The 18,234-nt window shown below is 55.4% G+C and overlaps 1 protein-coding gene and 1 pseudogene across 1 annotated transcript; one reads left to right on the plus strand and one right to left on the minus strand.

The window, feature by feature from the left end:
• Window positions 1–162: 162 nt before the first annotated feature.
• Window positions 163–259, minus strand: LOC118025374 (annotated as a pseudogene).
• Window positions 260–2,398: 2,139 nt separating this feature from the next.
• RAPGEFL1 (Rap guanine nucleotide exchange factor like 1) lies at window positions 2,399–15,847 on the plus strand. Its single transcript, XM_035027055.1, has 15 exons — window positions 2,399–2,918; window positions 5,723–5,798; window positions 6,718–6,859; window positions 7,090–7,187; window positions 9,052–9,164; window positions 9,421–9,588; window positions 10,327–10,424; window positions 10,537–10,659; window positions 11,201–11,379; window positions 11,473–11,563; window positions 12,130–12,180; window positions 12,446–12,533; window positions 12,720–12,784; window positions 13,163–13,217; window positions 13,687–15,847. Exons 1-15 carry the CDS (start codon window positions 2,399–2,401, stop codon window positions 13,809–13,811), a joined length of 1,992 nt encoding a protein of 663 aa, XP_034882946.1. The 3' UTR covers window positions 13,812–15,847.
• Window positions 15,848–18,234: the final 2,387 nt, after the last annotated feature.

Genomic DNA, 18,234 nt, shown 5'->3' on the forward strand with positions numbered 1-18,234 from the left:
ATGCCGCCCCCCCTCCTCTGTGGGGTCAACGCTCAGGCCTACTACCTTGTGGGCGATCCAGAACAGTAAGAACTTCAAATCCTGAAGTTGTCTTCCAGCATTGGCAGCCCACTTGGGTTGGGTTGTCCCTCTGGGGCAGTGATCCTCAACCCTGGCTATTTGAATCACTTGGGGATCTTTCACGTGTCATCCTTGTGCAGGGACCAAGCTAATCTCTATATAGCTCCAATTTTAGTATATGTGCTGCTGAAGTGAGCACCACTTGGGGATCTTTTAAAAAATACCAGAAACCTTGGCCTTGCCTCAAAGATTTAATTGGTTTAGAGTGTGGCCTAGGCATCAGTATTTTTGAGAAGTTCCCCTGGATTCCAGTGTGCATTTGGGGCAAGAACCACTGTTCTAGGAGGGCCATGACTCAGTGCTGGCTTTCCTTCCTGATTAAAGTCCTTGAACTTAGTCTCTGTCCAATATCCTTGAGTAGTTGCAGGGGTGCTGGGGTCTTACTCCCCAAGCTTTCAGTTTCCAGAAGTGTCTGCCTGTTTTATTTCCAGCCCCCACACCCTCCACACTCCCCAATTCTTCCCCCTTCCTAACGACAATCCCAAATCCTGCCCAGAGAGGAGGTTACCAAGGCAACCAGCTTAATCTGGTAACTGTGGCATGTGCTGGGAGTGGAGCCCTCTCGTCTTCTTATTTGGTTCACAAAATGCCTGGGGAGCTCCTAGCCACTCCAGCCAGTTTCTCCTCTTAACCCCAGGGATAGTGGGGTGTCCAATAAAGGGAGCCCAGCAAGCTGATACTTGGATCTCTATTCCAGCTTCTTAGCCAAAACTGCTCTCTCCCTTTTACTATTCCCTTTCGAAATCCACAGATGGGTGTGCAAAGCTTTATTTCTGTGAACACATGCTCTAGCACACATAGGACCAGATATGCACACACAGTGACATGTGTGTAGTACACACCCTGTTCAGTTCAACCACCACTCCCAGCCTTTAGCATTCCTGTCCCTGCCTGGTCCCTGCACAGTAAACAGGGGTGGGGCATTGTCCAAGGAGCTTCAATCCCTCTGGAACCTGGTGCCACTCCCCCACCTTGTTATTTTAACCTTGATGTGTTTACACTGAGTGTGTCTCTACATCCACACTCCTAAGGGCAGTGTATCCTTAGGGACAGAATGCTCCTGGCACAGGCATCAGGAATAAAGATCATTGAGAGTGCAAATTGGCACCCCTTTCCCTACTTCATGGCCATGTCAGCTCCGGAGGGGCTCTCTATGCTTAATGATGTTGGACGGCAGTTCTAGAGCTTGTCACTCATCTCCGTGGCCCTGCTGTCTCCTGCTGCCAGCTGGGCTCAGGTGCCCTTATACTCCTCATCTCCCGCGCCCCCCTCCCCCCGGCCTCCTCTCTCTTCTCCTCACCCCAACTAGACTTGCCACAACCTGCTGCTCCCTGCCTGGATCCTACCTGCCTGCCGGTACCTGCCTCTCACAAGCCAGGCCCTCATCACCTATTGTGCCCTACCAGAAAGGGCAGATGGGCACCGCCCCCAGTGCCAATGCTAATCCACCCCAGGCCTTTCCAGCCCTTCTTATAGAAGGAACGTAAAGACCACAAATATGGCAACAGAACATACTGTCGGGGTTGAGAGTGATGGACACCCAATCAGCAATCTTTGTAGGCCTCACCTGAGTACAGGTAAGCCCAAATTGTGCAAACCACACACCTGCTCTACTTCTTTGAAATGATACTTAAGAGCCCCTGTTACCCCCAAACCAGGACTCACTCTCCATTGGTAAATCACTCCATCATTTTTGCCCTTATTTCTGCATCTGCCCTGACGCCAATCCCATTCAGCCCCTTACTATTTCCCCCGAGGCCAGCCCCGGCGCCCAAGTTCAAGCCTCGCGCGGCCCAGGGGGCGGGTCCAGAGAGGGCAGGGGCGGGGACTGGGCGGAGACTGGAGGAGGGGGCGCGGTCTCAGTTCTGCCACCTTCCCCCCTGCCAGGAGCGCAGCCGCCGCCGCCGCCGCCGCCTCCGCCGCGTCCTCTCTCAGCCTTGCGCTCCGCCCGCTGTCTCTGCCGCCGCAGCCCGGCCCAGGAGCGCAGAGCCCGGGGCACTGGCCCCGCAGCCTACCCGCCCTCCGGGCCGCGTGCCGGCTGCAGCCGACATGGGGGGCCACTAAGAGCGAGCACTCTTTCCCTCTGGCACCTCCCCGGGCCACTGGCCACTGGACCCCGGCCAGCGAGCCTCGGGCACCTCTGGCCCCCAGTCCGGCGCCTGGCACAGCCCTCCGCTCTGCCTCTCAGGCTCTGAGCATCGTGTCCCCGCCCCCCCCGCCCGCGCCTGGGACACCTGGGTCCCCCGGCGGCCCCGAGGAGAGGGGCGGGGGGGGGGGCATGAAGCCGTTGGAGAAATTTTTGAAGAAGCAGACGTCGCAGCTGGCGGGGCGAACGGTGGCGGGAGGTCCCGGCGGGGGTCAGGGAAGCTGCGGCGGGCCTGGCGGGGGCGGGGGACCTGGCGGGGGCGGCGGTCCAACCGGAGGACTGCGGCCGCTGCAGCGGCGTCAGAGCGTGTCTCGCCTGCTGCTCCCCGCTTTCCTCCGGGAGCCCCCCGCCGAGCCGGGGCTGGAGCCGCCCCCTGAAGAGGAAGGGGGAGAGCCGGCGGGGGTCGCGGAGGAGCTCGGCAGCGGGGGGCCCTGTTGGCTACAGCTCGAGGAGGTGCCGGGGCCCGGGCCGCTCGGGGGAGGGGGGCCCCTGCGCTCCCCTTCCTCGTACTCCTCTGACGAGCTGTCCCCGGGCGAACCCCTGACCTCCCCGCCCTGGGCCCCCCTGGGCGCCCCCGAGCGGCCGGAGCATCTTCTGAACCGGGTGCTGGAGCGGCTTGCCGGAGGGGCCACCAGGGACAGCGCTGCCTCAGGTAAGGCTCATCCATCCCGGAGTAGGGGGTTGCTACCTGGTTCCTCTTCCTTGCCCTTGGACAGTGGGGGTGGCGCTATGCCGGGAGCCTCGGTGTGGGGTTGAGCGGTCAGCTGAAGTGGGGCAGCGGCCTAGGAGAGGAACAGACCCTTATGCAGAAGGGAAGCAGCAGTGCCACCTTCCTCCCTGTAGCAGTCTCACCCACAGAGAAGCTGAACCTCTTTCTCTCCTTAAGCCACCCTTCCTTTCTCCTGGACATTTTACCCACAGATTCTCATAGGTCCCTGATGTTGACTACCTCCTTCTGTGGCCCCAAATTAAGGTCTGACACACTAAGATGTGCTCTACCCCCCCACCCCCACCCCAAGACATGCTTTCCAAGACCTGAAAGACCTTCTAGGAGTCCCTGATTCTGTCTAGAAGCCCCACAGCACAGGGCTGGCTGGCCCACTCAGTGGGGCAGTGCCAGACAGGCTCAGGGCCCAAGCTGCCTTTTGGGCTCGGGCAAAGGGATGCATTGTCCTTAGCAGCTTGGGGGGAAGGAGGTGTCCTAGTTGGGGGTTGGCTCAGAAGGTGTTTGTTGGGGGAGAGGTGGCTGGGCAGACAGACATCAGGACCCTGCATCATCCTGGGGGGGTTCTGAGCCCCTCCAACTCCCGCCCTTCCCAAGACAGGCCTCAACACACGGCCTCTTCAAAAAATAATAGCCACACCCTGAGAAGCTTATTCCCTAAATGATGATGCTATTTCACCACTCCCCACCAGCACCCCTACTAAGGGGACTTTGAGGAAACTGAGGCCCCAAACTGCTGGTTAGTGGTGGAGGTAGAAGACCGATGGGTCTTTAGGTCTGCCTCTCAGCATTTCACTAAACCCAGCAGGGTCTGAGGATGGGAGCCCTGGTTGAGGGCCTAAAGATGAGGGTTTCACACCTTGCTCTTAGACCTCTGCAGGGAGCCTGGACCTAGGCTTATGGAATAGGACACCGCTCCCCTAGATTTTTCTCAAGACCTGGGTCCTCTCCTTGGCTCAGTTGTCGTTGCCCTGGGGAGCTGACACCTTTTGGATTTAATTAGAAAAATATCAGACACACACAGCTCTCCTAACCATAACTTGCCGCCTACACCACACACCCTGTGTCTCTATGACACATTCCCTGGGGAGTCTGTGCATTGGACCAGAGCCTGGCTTGGAAGAGACAGACGCCAAACTGTAGCCCCCATAGCAGCATCTCCCCCACTCTGCCCCATGTTCCTCTTCCTTTGCTCTGGCTTGGCTCTCCCATGAGATAGATAGGAAGGACGTTGGGCATCCCTATTCCTTGTCGCCATCTTTGGAGCCAGGGGTCACGGCTGGGGTTCTCAGACTCACTTTATGAACATAGCAGGGTAGCGAGGCAAAGAGGAAAAGGGAGAATCTGTCTTTCCCCTTCCACAGGGATCTGGTGCCACATACTCTGCCTGGTCTCTCGTGGGGAAGGACTCTTGAATTGATTGTCACCCTAGTACCTGGGCTGACAAGCTAGATGCCCAGAGTAACTGCTTTGGGGAACCTCAAACTAGTCCCAGGGTAAATGAGAATCACCTTAACCTGCCACTCTGATATTCTCCAACATAAGCAATGTTCTCAAGCCATCTTGGCTTCCTCCCACAGTGTGTGGGAGGGGGGACTTACAGAAGTTATCCTCAAACCAGTCAAAGGCTGGCAAACATCTAAGCAGCCCTATCTAACCTCTGTGCTCTACCCTGACACGCAGCTTGCCTCGGGCATATTGAGAAAAGAACAAAGACTCAGGAGTCTGGGTTCCTACTCCAGCTCCAGGCAAGTCCCTCCCGGCTCTGGGCCTTAGTTTCTCATTTGTGAAATGCAACAGTTGAGTAGAGGATCTGGTGTTGGTTCTCCTCCTCTACCTTCATGACTAGAAACAGAGGCCAGGGGATGGTGAGCCAAGGGACGTCAGAAGCCTTGGTTTTGTCCTGGGGCAGTGCCTGGGGACCTGGCCCTAACCTGTCCTGGTAAGGACACCTGGATCCCTCCCTGCGCCCTGCCTGTCTCTGTGTGCCAGGCTGCCCTGCCCCACCCCAGGGCTGGCTGCAAGTCAGGGCGACCTTGTACCTGGCTGACTGGCTGAGCCAGGCCCAGATGGGGGAGTGGAGGGGAAAAGGGTGGTGAGAGCCACTCCCCTCCACCCTTCCATCATTAACCCTTCCATCTCTGGGCATCCAGAGGACACAGGGCTTCTATTTAAAGGCTTTTGGGATCAAAGAGATGGCAGTCACTCCCTCTCCTTTTTAATGGGGCTGGTTCTCACCTGCCCAGTTGGAACTCAGAGCTGTTAGGTAGGGAGTAGGGAGGGGAGGAGGGATACACACACACACACACACACACACACACATACACCCCACTGACCCTAACCTCTGTGTTTACAAGTTCTTTGTCTAGAGACACTTCTGTGGTCGACCTCTTTTTGGGGGCAGATCTCAAGCTTGGTGTATTATCTGACCAGCTTCCACATGCATTGAAGAGTAGTGGGCGTGGCCATCAAAGGGCGCCCCCTCCTTCCCTCCAGCTGCCTTGGCAGCTGCCAACCCCACCCCCGCAGCGGCTGCCCAGAACCTTCACACGTGTGTGTGTGTGTGTGTGTGCGCGCGCGCACTCTTGTGCAGAGCATGACAGGGCAGGTGGCTGGGGCTCCAGCCTGGCTAAGGAGAACTCACTCTAGGAGGCAAGGGGGTGGGTAGTGAGTGTCCAGTCGGGTCCTGGGAGTGCCCGCCTGACATCAGTGGCGCCAATTGATCTCTACAGATATTCTGCTGGATGACATCGTCCTCACCCATTCTCTCTTCCTCCCCACGGAGAAATTTCTGCAGGAGCTACACCAGTAATATCCTTTTATGGAGCTTGCAATAGGGGAGGTCAGAAGGAAGCCACTCCCCCTACCCCACATGTAATATCAGGGCCTGGGTGCTTCCCTAGGAAACACACCTGGGTTTCAATTCCAGGGGTTTTACTCACCAGCTGTGTGACCTTGGGCAGACCACTTAACCTCCTGGGGCCTCAGTTTCCTCTTCTGTAAAAAGGGGGTAAATAACACCTGCCCTGCCTACCTATGGGGCTGCTGTGGAGATCAATCTGATAGTTGATGTGGGAGTGCTCTGGAGACTGCAGAGCCCTGTGCAAATGTAAGGTGTTATTATTCTATTAAGAGAGCCTCTCTCCCCGCTGAATTGTTGCTCTAAACATCTGGTTGCCCAGTGGGTTATTATAGGGTCTGATGTAAACATCAGGTCACGGCTCTGCTTCAGTGGGGTCTGCTAGAGACAGGCCACTGGCCAGGCTATTCGTAGGGTCTCATGTAAGCAGAGGGCCTCACACTGAGTTATTTTAGGATCTAATTGTACACGTCAGGCCACTGAGTAGAATACCGTAGGCTCTCTTAGAAACACCAGGCCTTACACTGAGGTATGGTCAGGTTTGTGGTAAGCATCATTGGCCTTTATCAGCTCCAGGTTATGGGCTGGTCAGAGATTGGGTGAGTCCAGGCAGGCTATCTCCAGGTGAAATTCAAACAGGCAGGATGTGGTCAGATGGACGTGGTCAAGTGGGTGCCATCCCTACCTACTCTGAGCAAAAGCCCAGGCTGGGGCATGAAGGGGTCTTGGCTCCAGGGACCCCTCGACCTCTCTTCTCCCTGGCCCCAGACCTAGAGAATATTTGGGAGGGTTTAGCTACCCCCTGCTTCTCATCTCCCTTCCCAGTTTCCTCGGGTCTGGCTACCCAGGGCTTTTTCTTAACTAAGGGGTCAGTTTTGTTTGGGCAGGAGGCATGGAGGGCCCTGAGGGGCTGGGCCGGAAGCAGGCCTGTCTAGCCATGCTCCTTCATTTCCTGGACACCTACCAGGGGCTGCTGCAGGAGGAAGAGGGGGCCGGCCACATCATCAAGGTGGGCCTGGGAAGAGAAGGCGGGTGAGCAGGCTATTAGCTCTGGAAGGGGGCTCCTTTGAAGGAGCCATACTCCTCAAGCTGGGTACCTGGAAGGAGAAGATGCCAGTGGACCTCAGTTTATATGGTTCCTCTATGTTCAAAGACATGGAGACCCTGCCCCAGCCCTTGCCGATAGCAAAGTTTGGGATGAGACCCCTGCCTTTATCTTCTCTCTCCTCTGCTCCCCAGGATCTGTACCTGCTGATCATGAAGGATGAGTCCCTTTACCAGGACCTCCGAGAGGACACATTGAGGCTGCACCAGCTTGTGGAAACAGTGGAGCTAAAGTGAGGGGAATGGGTTGGGGGAGGGATAGGACAGAAGTCGCCCATGTTCCTCTGTCACAGGAACTGCCTCTGACCTTTTGACTCCAATGTGGTTTTATTTCAGCCCCTTTCTCTTGCTAGAGGGTAGCACAGAGCACGGCCTCCAGTCACTTTCTTGTCCATTCTCTCATCCATTTCTTTGTTAATCCAATGGTGTACTGGTACATATTTAACAACCAGCACTTCAGGGAGAAAAAAAAAAAGCCCCTATTTGTAGCTTTTGCTGATTCCCATGGTGTGAATTCTCTCACTGGCTGATTTCCAGCTACCGACATGACGTCACTGAATGTGAAGTTGCAAAGAAATGTGCAGTAGCAGGTCATTACGTAGTATTTTCACCCCACAAATCCAAGAGAGGTAAATAACATCAAGAGCATAGATAATAGCAAAATATAGTAAAACAGGATACTACCTTCTGTGGTAATAATGTGGCTAGAAGTTTATAAAACATTTTTTTTTATTAATGGCTGTTTAAAAACCCATAGGCAGAATCTTACCAAATTTCACAATCTGCTCTCATGAGCCAATGTGAGCCAGCTTCAGGACTCCACTGCATCCGTCCATCCGTCCATCCATCCCTCTGACCATTTCAGTCTCTCTCCACTCCATTCCCACCACCACTACCCTCGTTTAGGCCTCATTAGCTCTCACCTGGATTATTGCCACAGCCTCCTGCCCAGGGCTTCAGCTCATGGTCTTGTGTCCTCTCCCTTCTTATGCTGACACCAGAGAGATCTTTCCAGTTTGACGACATCATGCTCCCATTTCAAAAACATCCAGGGCTCCTTATAGCCCACAAGACAAAATTGTAACACCCTTGCACAGCATTCAATGCCCCTGCCTTTCTGCTGATGCTTCCCGCCTCATCTCCCACATCCCCCAGCCCCCATGACACTCCCTATACACCCCACCATTCCCTGAACTCCTGGGCATTCCCAACCCCAAATTCCTGCTGTCATTTACATGGTCCATCCAAGAAAGACCACCTGTACCGCTTCTCTTTCTGTTGTCCTTCAAGGCTCCAGTCAAATACCATCTTCTTAATGAAAGATCCCCCTCCCTCATGCCAACAGGACTCTCCTTGTACCTTTGATAGATCACCTAACACCTCCTGTCTCGTGTTAGAAGTAGCTGTATACACGTCTGTCTCCCTCCCAGGCTGTGGAAGTCCTTGTCGGCAAAATTCAGGAAACAGCGGATGACCTACACCTACCATGTGCCAAGTAGTGTGCTTGGCCTGGAGGGTGGGAAAAAAAAATCCAGGAAGAACTAAGCCCAGCCCTCAAAAGCTCTCAGTCTTGCAGAAGAGATAAGATATGCACATAAACAAATATTAGGGGGCGCCTGGGTGGCTCAGTTGGTTAAGCGACTGCCTTCGGCTCAGGTCATGATCCTGGAGTCCCTGGATCGAGTCCCGCATCGGGCTCCCTGCTCAGCAGGGAGTCTGCTTCTCCCTCTGACCCTCCCCCCTCTCATGCTCTCTTTCTCTATCTCATTCTCTCTCAAATAAATAAATAAAATCTTTAAAAAAAAAAAACAAAACAAATATTAGGCCAGTGCCCTACAGCAGTTGATGCCCAAAAGTGACCTTTCCTGGTGTGTGGGGTGGATCAGAGAATTCATGGAAGAGGTCGCATATGATCTGGGTCACTTGGACAGTTGTCCCATGCTGGTCATTGTCTCCCTTCTGACCTCCTTCACCACTTTCTGAACCTGGTGCTGGTGCATCCTTGACTCGGTTCTGATAATCCCTTGCTTGATGTTGCCTGCCTGGCGCTCCGTATGCGTGACAGGACTTCCTTACGCCCAGCTGTGTCCATGCCAGGATCCCAGAGGAAAGCCAGCCACCCAGCAAGCAAGTGAAGCCACTCTTCCGTCACTTCCGCCGCATCGACTCCTGTCTGCAGACCCGAGTGGCCTTCCGGGGCTCTGATGAGAGTGAGTGTGGGCATCAAGATGGGCAGAGCTTCCAGAGCGGCTCAGAGGGCCCTCGGGGGCCTCTGCGTCTTAGGGCACCTTAGGTGGAGTCTTCTGGTGTAGTAGAACCTGTCCTTTTGACAGCCTGTTTCTTAGAAGTCAGCCGATTGAAGGTTAGGGGTGAGATGGGCTGGGAAACAGATGTGGGCTGGAGGGGCTTGTGTCAACACCATCATTCTGCCTTCTAATGCAAAGCCACCTTCCTGTCTCTGCTCAGTCTTCTGCCGGGTCTACATGCCTGACCACTCTTACGTGACCATCCGCAGCCGCCTCTCAGCGTCTGTGCAGGACATCCTGGGCTCTGTGACAGAGAAATTGCAGTACTCGGAGGAGCCTGCGGGGCGTGAGGACTCCCTCATCCTGGTAGCTGTGGCTTCCTCTGGAGGTGAGGCTCGGGAAGAGCTGGGCAGGGGGGTGGGGGGTGGGGTGGGCAGGAGAGGAGAAACTCACAAGCCCAGTGCTCTGGAGCAGGGGTAAAGACGAATTGTAGGCCCTGGCTACCCGAACTGTGGTCCGGACCAGCCACATGAGCATCACCTACCTGGGAGCTCATTAAAGCTGCAGTACCTCACACGGTACTCCAGACCCACCGATTCAGAATGAGCATTTTAACAAGATTCCCAGGCGATTCCTATGCATATTAAAGTTTGGAAAGCACTGGTCCAAGACACTTGGATTCGGATCCAGGTGATTATCTCTTCCTCACCTTGGGATCTGGTTCTTTAACCTCCCAGAGCATCTGAGGATGCTACGTTTTTGAGGTTAAAAACACAGGGTGGGCCTCCAACCCCTGTGAGAAGGCAGAAAGCCTGCCATATGGCCAGAGCCCTATCTTCCTCTGAGGCAAGAAAAAAAAGTTCCAGTGCCATCAGGATGATAGAATGAGAGAAGAGCTGTGAAAGAATGTTGGGGGTAAAAAGGAGGTTATGAATGCAAGAGAAATCATGATCTGAAAAATTTCAGATAAATATGGCATAAACTGGTGATAACATAACACGAGTCCCATTAGTCTAGAACGTGTCTGTGCAGGGTTAGGAGTTTCCAGACGGGATGGCGACAGTGGCTGGGGGTTGTGAGGGTGCAGGTGGCCGGGGCTGAGGCAGAGCAGCTCGTTCTCCTGCAGAGAAGGTCCTTCTCCAGCCCACTGAAGACTGTGTCTTCACCACACTGGGCATCAACAGCCACCTGTTTGCCTGCACGCGGGACAGCTTTGAGGCCCTGGTAAGAACCCCATGGCAAGGCCTTGGCTGGGAGCCAGGGCCCAGAGGGGCTGTGGGCAGAACCTCACAAACCCAGAGTGGAGTCCAGCCCCTGTGCCCCTGCCTGCCACCAGATGCCCCTCCCTGAGGAGATCCAGGTCTCCCCTGGAGACACAGAGATCCACCGAGTGGAGCCCGAGGACGTTGCCAACCACCTTACTGCCTTCCACTGGGAGCTCTTCCGATGTGTGCACGAGGTGGGGATTGTGACTGGTGCTGGGCTGGGGGCCTGGAGGGAGAAATGTGCCAACGTGGGGGGCCTGGAGACGGGCACCGCGTGCAGCTGAACTTGGGGTTAGAAGGCTGGCTGGCAGGGTGCCCTTGGGCAATTCCCTAACTCACCCCAGACCCTCTGAGACTCAGGTCCCCCATCTGAAAAAAAAAAAGACAAAGAGAGAGACCCCCTTAGTAAGGTGGGTCTTACATGAGACCTGATCCATGGTTAGTACTTTTAAACCGTTCTCTATTAAAGAAAGAAAATAAGGCAGTCACAATAATGTCTATCAGGTGGTTCAAGGACCTGGCACCTAGGAAGTGCTCGGTAGATAGTAAAGCATGATTAATGTTGCTCCCCTCCCCCCAATCTCTGTTGCAACCTGTCTGGGCCCCGTTTTTTCCTATTTGCCCCTCCTCCCGCGCCCGCCCTCCGGCCCTGCCCTCCGCCGCCCGCGCCGCCACCTGCCCACTCCGACGTCCCCACGCGCCCGCGGGCGCTCCGCCACGCCGCCGTGGGTGCAGCTGGAATTCGTGGACTACGTGTTCCACGGGGAGCGCGGCCGCCGGGAGACGGCCAACCTGGAGCTGCTGCTGCAGCGGTGCAGCGAGGTCACGCACTGGGTGGCCACCGAGGTGCTGCTCTGCGAGGCCCCGGGCAAGCGCGCGCAGCTGCTCAAGAAGTTCCTCAAGATCGCGGCCATGTGAGTGCGGCCGGGCGGCGGAGGGGGAGCGCGGAGCCCCTCCCCCGGGCGCGCACTGACCCCGCCTCGCCCCCCCCCGCCCTCCCCCCGCAGCTGCAAGCAGAACCAGGACCTGCTGTCCTTCTACGCCGTGGTCATGGGGCTGGACAACGCCGCCGTCAGCCGCCTGCGCCTCACCTGGGAGGTGATGACACGGCTGCCCTTTCCTCTCCTTCCTCTCCTCCCGCCTGTGCTGGCCCGGCTGCGGGGCGGGGGTCTTGGCCTCCCGGGTGCACCCCAGTGCGGCCTCCGGCGGCTGCTGCAGGCCGGTTGGCCGCCTTTGTGCCGGGCGGAAGGAGGCGCCCTCTTCTGGCAGATCCAGCCCCCGGGGCACGCGGCTTAACTAATGCACCCTGTGTCTGTGCAAAATCGTAAAGAGCCGGAATGTCCGCCGGAGTGGGGGCAGGCAGCCCAGGCCAGGTCGCAGACTTGGATACTGGATTTCAGCCAGCACTCAGTGAGGCCCCTCGTGCATGGCGTATGCCTAAGCAGAGGCTCGAATTCCCCAGAATAATTCGTTCCCCTGGGCTGCTTCCAGCTCCCCAGACCGCACCAAGGGCTGACTCTATTTCCCCACCCACCAGCTTGCCAGCCCCCTGCAAGACAGCCAGGCCCCTTCCCCCTCTGACACGTGGGGATTAGCCAGAGCTGCCGTGAAACCCAAGGAGCTCCACTTTGACATTCCTTCTCCTTCCTTCAAACTCTCTGCAGAAGCTGCCAGGGAAATTCAAGAACTTGTTCCGCAAATTTGAGAACCTGACAGTGAGTGGGTTCAGCTCTTTTATCTGCCCCTGGACTTGTACCCCAGAGGCCCTCTGTTCCCCTTAACCTGCTTCCTCAAGCTTCCCTGCAAGGTTTTTAGTGCCTGAGACTGTCCCTAGCCCATGCTCACCCCCAGCTAGACACCCATACATGCCCCTCTCTGATCAGAGATGGATCTCGGGCAGGGGGATGAGGGAAGAGTAGGGGACATCTTTAAGGTGCACTGGGACTATCTGCCCTTTACCTCTCTTCTGTGGAACGCCAGGACCCCTGCAGGAACCACAAAAGCTACCGAGAAGTGATCTCCAAGATGAAACCTCCTGTGATTCCCTTCGTGCCTCTGATCCTCAAAGGTGAGAGTCACTCCTGTGCCCTTCTAGCCACACTCTCCGTGTCCCAGTTCTGGCTCTCAACCCCTGGCACTCAGCTCTGAGTGCCCACCTGGACAGGAGCCCCCTAGTGAGGGGCTGTGGGGGAGGGGAAGGGCCCTTTGGACCTCCTCTCTTCTTCCTCACATGGGCTTCTCCTCCATCCCCTAGACTTGACTTTCCTGCATGAGGGGAGTAAGACCCTTGTCGATGGTTTGGTGAACATCGAGAAGCTGGTGAGTACCACTGCCGACCCTGGCCTGGGCACGGGGGCTGGCATTCTTCCCCTCTCCTGGCAGCCCCCTAAAGACAGCAGCCTTCCTCCTTGGTGCCCAGCTTGCCTGATAGATTCCTGACTGTCCCTGATGGCATTGCTGTGCAACCCGCCCACAGGGAGGCAAAGCTGACAGGCATCTGGGGGGTGGGGGGGGCACAACTCCACCTCTCCTCACGGCCGTTACACCCCTCCTTTGGTTCTTCAGACACCCTCCAGAATTAGACCCTGGAGGGAGCAGGGTCAAACCAGCAGAGTTGGAGAATGGAGCAGGGGGAGCATTAGAGGGGGGAGCATCTTTCTGTACCCTTTTTAGGGCTCATTCCTTGTCATCTCCCAGCATTCAGTGGCTGAAAAAGTGAGGACAATCCGCAAATACCGGAGCCGGCCCCTTTGTGAGTACCCGGGATTCTTTTTTTTTTTTTTTTTTAAAGATTTTATTTATTTATTTGACAGAGAGAGACACAGCAAGAGAGGGAACACAAGCAGGGGGAGTGGGAGAGGGAGAAGCAGGCTCCCCGCAGAGCAGGGAGCCCGATGCGGGACTCGATCCCGGGACCCTGGGATCATGACCTGAGCTGAAGGCAGTCGCTTAACCAACTGAGCCACCCAGGCGCCCAGTACCCAGGATTCTGAGAGTTTCACAGATAGAGCTCTGCCTGAGTGGGAGGCTTCCGGGAGGAGTCCCTGCTGGGTTCTTTGTTTTCTTAAACTTGTCAGCTCTCCACCCTCTCCTTGGCCTCCCTGGGGGCCCTCCTGCCCAGCACCTGTCCCGATCCACACCCCTGTCCTCCAGCTGGTATGCACAGTAGAGCGAGAAGGGACGCTGGGAGCCTGAGCGCTTCTCTCTCGTCACACCCCCAGGCCTGGATACGGAGGCTTCCCCCCATCACCTGCAGACCAAGGCCTATGTACGCCAGTTCCAGGTCATCGACAACCAGAACCTCCTCTTTGAGCTCTCCTACAAGCTGGAGGCTAATAGTCAGTGAGAACAGAGGTGCTGGTCGGCGCCCACCAAGGTCCTCGGGCACCTGGCACTCAAGCACTTTGCACGATGTCCCAACCCACCCCTGACATCTTTCCACTGGAGCAACTTCCTACCCCTCCGGAAAGAGTCAGATGGACTTAACCCCTGGACTCATAAGCCTGTTCATCCTGCTGAAGCCCTCTCCCCCTTGCTCCTTCCAGCCAAAACCATACTCTGCTGGTTCCTGCCCTTGCAGGGAAGAGGGGCAGAGTGCTCCTTCCTCTGTCTCCTCCCATCGAGGTCTGTTCCAGAGATGGAGTTTCCAACCTCCTCCCAAGCAGGCAGGAAAGCTGCCCACCCTCCTGTCTCACAGAGCGGAATCGTGGGAGGGATTGGCAGCCTTCCTTTCCCCCCCCGTCCGGCCTTTCCCTGGTCAGGGCTGGGACCCCTGGATGTACCCCCTGGAATATTATATCGCCCTTGTGTCTGTGTGTGTGTGTGTGCACCTGTCCCCTTTAAGAAGCAGGAGTGCATCCGGTAATTGAGGGAGGGTATTGTGTGTAGAGGGGTCCTCCTGTTTGGTGCTACCCTGGTCTACTCTGCCCTGCCGTGGTGCGGGATGCTTTCCCCACCCTCACCACTCCCTGCTCAGCTCCTTTTGCTGCCCTGCATGCCCAAGCCTGTGGGTGAGGCTCTTTGTGGGGCAGGGGGCAACCTGTCAGCCCTTGGGAGCCCCCACGCAGGCCTCCCCGAGGTCTCTGGGGGGCTCCAATGAAAGGGTAAAAGATGCTCAGGGAAACAGGCCTAAGCTGCCTACAGGACGCTCCCTCTGCATTGTGGGGTGGGATGTGGTGGTACCAGGAGTTGGAGGTGTCTGGGGCCCACCCTCCTGCTTTAGGGGTGTCTCCTGTTAAGAATGGAGCTGTCACCCCCCTTCTGGCTCTGGTGGGACACCAACCACATGGTCTCTAGCCTTCCCCCTGTCTTGACTCCCTCTGGGTCCTCCCCATCAGAGCTGGGGGGGTTGGACCCCTGTACCCAGAAGTGAGAGGGGAGGCAATGGCCAAGCCTGTCAAGGTGGAACTGGACTGTGGTGACGCCTTTAATACCTCTGTGTCTCCCCACCGTCTCCCACACGGGCCTCCAGGGCCGCGGGGCGCAGGGCTCCTGGCAGCTACCGGGTGAGGTTTCCCGGCACAGCCTCACCCCCCTTTTTGGCACCCCCCCTTTCCCTTCTGAAGAGGCAGCGGCGGCAACAGCGAAAACCCCTGCTGTTCCTGTTCCGAGGGTGTACATATTTTTTACCAAAAGCTCTGGAATTGTAAATCTATTTTTTAAAACTCCAAGAGGGGAAGAGCCTTGTATCATATGTAAACATTGTATCATAGGTTATGTTGTACAGTCCCTTTTCTACAGTGGTCCTTCTGGTTCCTGCCACAGAAGAGATGTGTATGGGTTCCCCACCCCCAGCCGCACATACACAGGCACCGTGTGGCCTCCTCCATCCCCTACAGACAGTGACCAGAGCCCCTGCCCCGCCCGCCCCGCTTCCTCCCTGCGGCGGCCCACGCACACTCCTCTCCCCGTGGCCACCCTTGCTCCCTCCCCGCTCCACAGCCTGCTCACGCAGCTCCCACAGCCCTCCTCAAGCCCTGGGGTCCGCCGCCGCCAGCCCCTAGCCTTGATGCCGCCCCGCCGCTCCCCAGCTTTGCTCCCCAGCTTTGCCAGAGTGACCCGCGTGTCCCGGACAGGCTCGGGGGTCTGCAGAAACCGCTGGGGGTGAGAAAAAGCTGATAAAGTCTATGAATCAAGCTGCTTGCTGTTCTCCATTCTGTTTCTCTGAGGCTGGGGGCAGGGGGTGAGGGAGGGAAGAGGGAAGAGGGGACCCCCCCTTCAGTGCACTGGGTCCCTCAGCAGGGCTGTTCTGGAATAACTGAAAGTGTGGATGAGAGGGAAAGGTGCCAACCTCATGAGACTTGTCAGTGTCTGGCCTGGGTGGCTCAGTCGGTTAAGTGTCTGCCTTCGTCTTAGGTCATGATCCCAGGGTCCTGGGATCAAGCCCGGGATCGGGCTCCCTGCTGGGCGGGAAGCCTGCTTCTCCCTCTGCCCCTCCCCCCACTCTTTCTCTCTCTCTGAAAAATAAGTAAATAAAATCTTTTTTAAAAAATAAAAAAAATAGGGGCGCCTGGGTGGCTCAGTCGTTAAGCGTCTGCCTTTGGCTCAGGTCATGATCCCAGGGTCCTGGGATCAAGCCCCACATCGGGCTCCCTGCTCGGCGGAAAGCCTGCTTCTCCCTCTCCCTCTCCTCCTGCTGTGTTCCCTCTCTCGCTGTGTCTCTCTCTGTCAAATAAATAAATAAAATCTTTAAAAAATAAATAAATAAAAATAAAAAAATAAAAACAGCGGCAATACCAGTGTCAGTGAGGATGTGAAGCAATTGGAACCTTTGCACACCGTTGGCGGGAGCATACATTGGTACAGCCGCTTTGGAAACCTGCTTGGCAGTGTCTACCAGAACCAAATGTACACCTGACCTGTGACCCAGAATTCCCACTCCCAAGAGAAATCAGTGCTTGTGTCTACCGAAAGACATGGACAGCAGTGATCACAACAGTTTCATTAACGACAGTGAACTGGAGAAAGCTCAGCTGTCCTTCAACAGGTGAATGGATAAATCAAGCGTGCTATCTTCTTACAGTGGAATACTACATAGCAAAAACAAAGAACAAACAACTACCCGAACGACTGAATCTCAGACATAACATTGAGTAAAAAAACAAAACAAAACAAAAAACCCCGAAAAAAACCAGACACATAAGACTACAAATTGTAGGATTCTTTTTAAGAGAAGTTCAAGAGCAGACAAAATTAATCTATGGGGATAGAAGTAAAAAATAGGGGTTTCTTGATGGGCAGGGGAGAGTACTGACTGGGAAGGGGCATGAAGAAGCCCTCTGTAGTGGTAAAAATGTTCTATATCTTGACCTGAGTGTGTGTGTGTGTGTGTGTGGTATGCTCACCGAATTGTGAGATTTATACATTTCACTGTAGGTATATCTCAACTAAAACAATTCAGATCATAACACTCCTGTTTCCAATAACACATTAAAAATCAAAGTCCTCCCTCTCTGACCACCTCTCCTACCCCCCTCCTCTCACTCACCCCCCCAACAGTCACATTGACTGCTTTACCGTTCCTAAACTCCTCTAACACCCATTCCTGTGTCAGGGAATCACTTTTGCTCTTTCCTGAGCCTTCCCTGACCACGCTGACCCCATCTCACCCATCCCTCCCTCTCTGTCCCCTACCCCCTGTATTGTCTTCAAGGTACTCATCACCCCCAACATCATACATACTTCTCTGTTTTTTCTTCGTGCCTCCGCTCCTACAAGAATGTTAGGTCTCAGCTCCATGGATGTCTTGTTTGCTATCCAGAGCCTAGAACAGTACCTGGAACAGAGAAGGCATTCAATACGTACTTGCTGAATGAATAAATTAGGTTGGTTGAAATAGGAGCTGTAAGTGCAGACAAGACACAAGCTGACAAGCCCTCTAGGAATTGAGCCAAAGAGATTCACTACTGGTCTGGGGATAGGAGGTGGGGGACAGTAAAAGAAAGCTTCTTGGAAGAGATGACCCAGGACTTAAAGCAGGTTTGATGGCCAAAGTGTGAAGTGGGAAGTCAGGGATGAGGCACTGGGAGACACTGCTCAGCACTGGGAGCTGCCCCTGCCCTGTGGACTGGTCACGAGGGGAGCTAGATGTGTGGGGGCTGGACAGGTTCTGCCCTCCTCAAAGGGTGCTGGTCCCACTCTGGAGGACTCCATGCCCTGGGGCAGGATCATAGGGGCCATTCCTTTCTGTCCCTACTCCTCTACCCCTGGGAGGGCAGGGAAAGTGGTATGGGTTATTCCCCTCATCCCCATCTTGGCCATCTTCAGACCCATCAGTCCTCTGCTCCCCTTCAGGGGTGATGATGAGAATTGACATTTGGAAGGGTGTCCTTTACCACCCACTATGCTTGGCTTTACGTGCGTTCTCTCATTTAGTTCTCCCAACAAAGAGGTTGACTCTATCAGTCTCACTTTCCAGATGAGAACTGAGGTCACGAGGAATTTCTCATCAGGTGCAGAGAGGCCAACTCTCATAGCTAGCAAGAATTTGAACCCAGTTATTCTGACTCCAGAGCCCATGGTTTAAGGTCTGCACAATCCCCACAAGCTTGAATAACTAAGAAATGTCCACCTTGCACTCACCAGACTGCAGTGGCCACCTGACTATAGCTGGGGGGTGGGGACACTATCCTTTCTTGTCCCTTCCTGCACTCTGCCTGAGTTCTGCCTCCCTGTGTGGAGAGTGGCCAAGACACAAGACGTGGTCAAGGGCTCTGTGGGCTGTGTGGGGAGAGGACGACCTTACTTAGTAGCATTGCACATCCTAGGCT

This window comes from Mirounga leonina, unplaced genomic scaffold, assembly GCF_011800145.1.
Source record: "Mirounga leonina isolate KUSES-001 unplaced genomic scaffold, KU_Mleo_1.0 Mir_200, whole genome shotgun sequence".
NCBI classification, from domain to species: Eukaryota; Metazoa; Chordata; class Mammalia; order Carnivora; family Phocidae; genus Mirounga; species Mirounga leonina.

What these genes read in the sequence shown, in the direction of transcription:
- RAPGEFL1 (XM_035027055.1), top strand. Translation starts at nt 2,399, where the DNA reads ATGAAGCCGTTGGAGAAATTTTTGAAGAAGCAGACGTCGCAGCTGGCG. An exon ending in TTCCTCAAGATCGCGGCCAT is followed by an intron (nt 11,380 to 11,472) that starts GTGAGTGCGGCC and finishes CTCCCCCCGCAG; the next exon opens with CTGCAAGCAGAACCAGGACC. An exon ending in GCCTGCGCCTCACCTGGGAG is followed by an intron (nt 11,564 to 12,129) that starts GTGATGACACGG and finishes AACTCTCTGCAG; the next exon opens with AAGCTGCCAGGGAAATTCAA.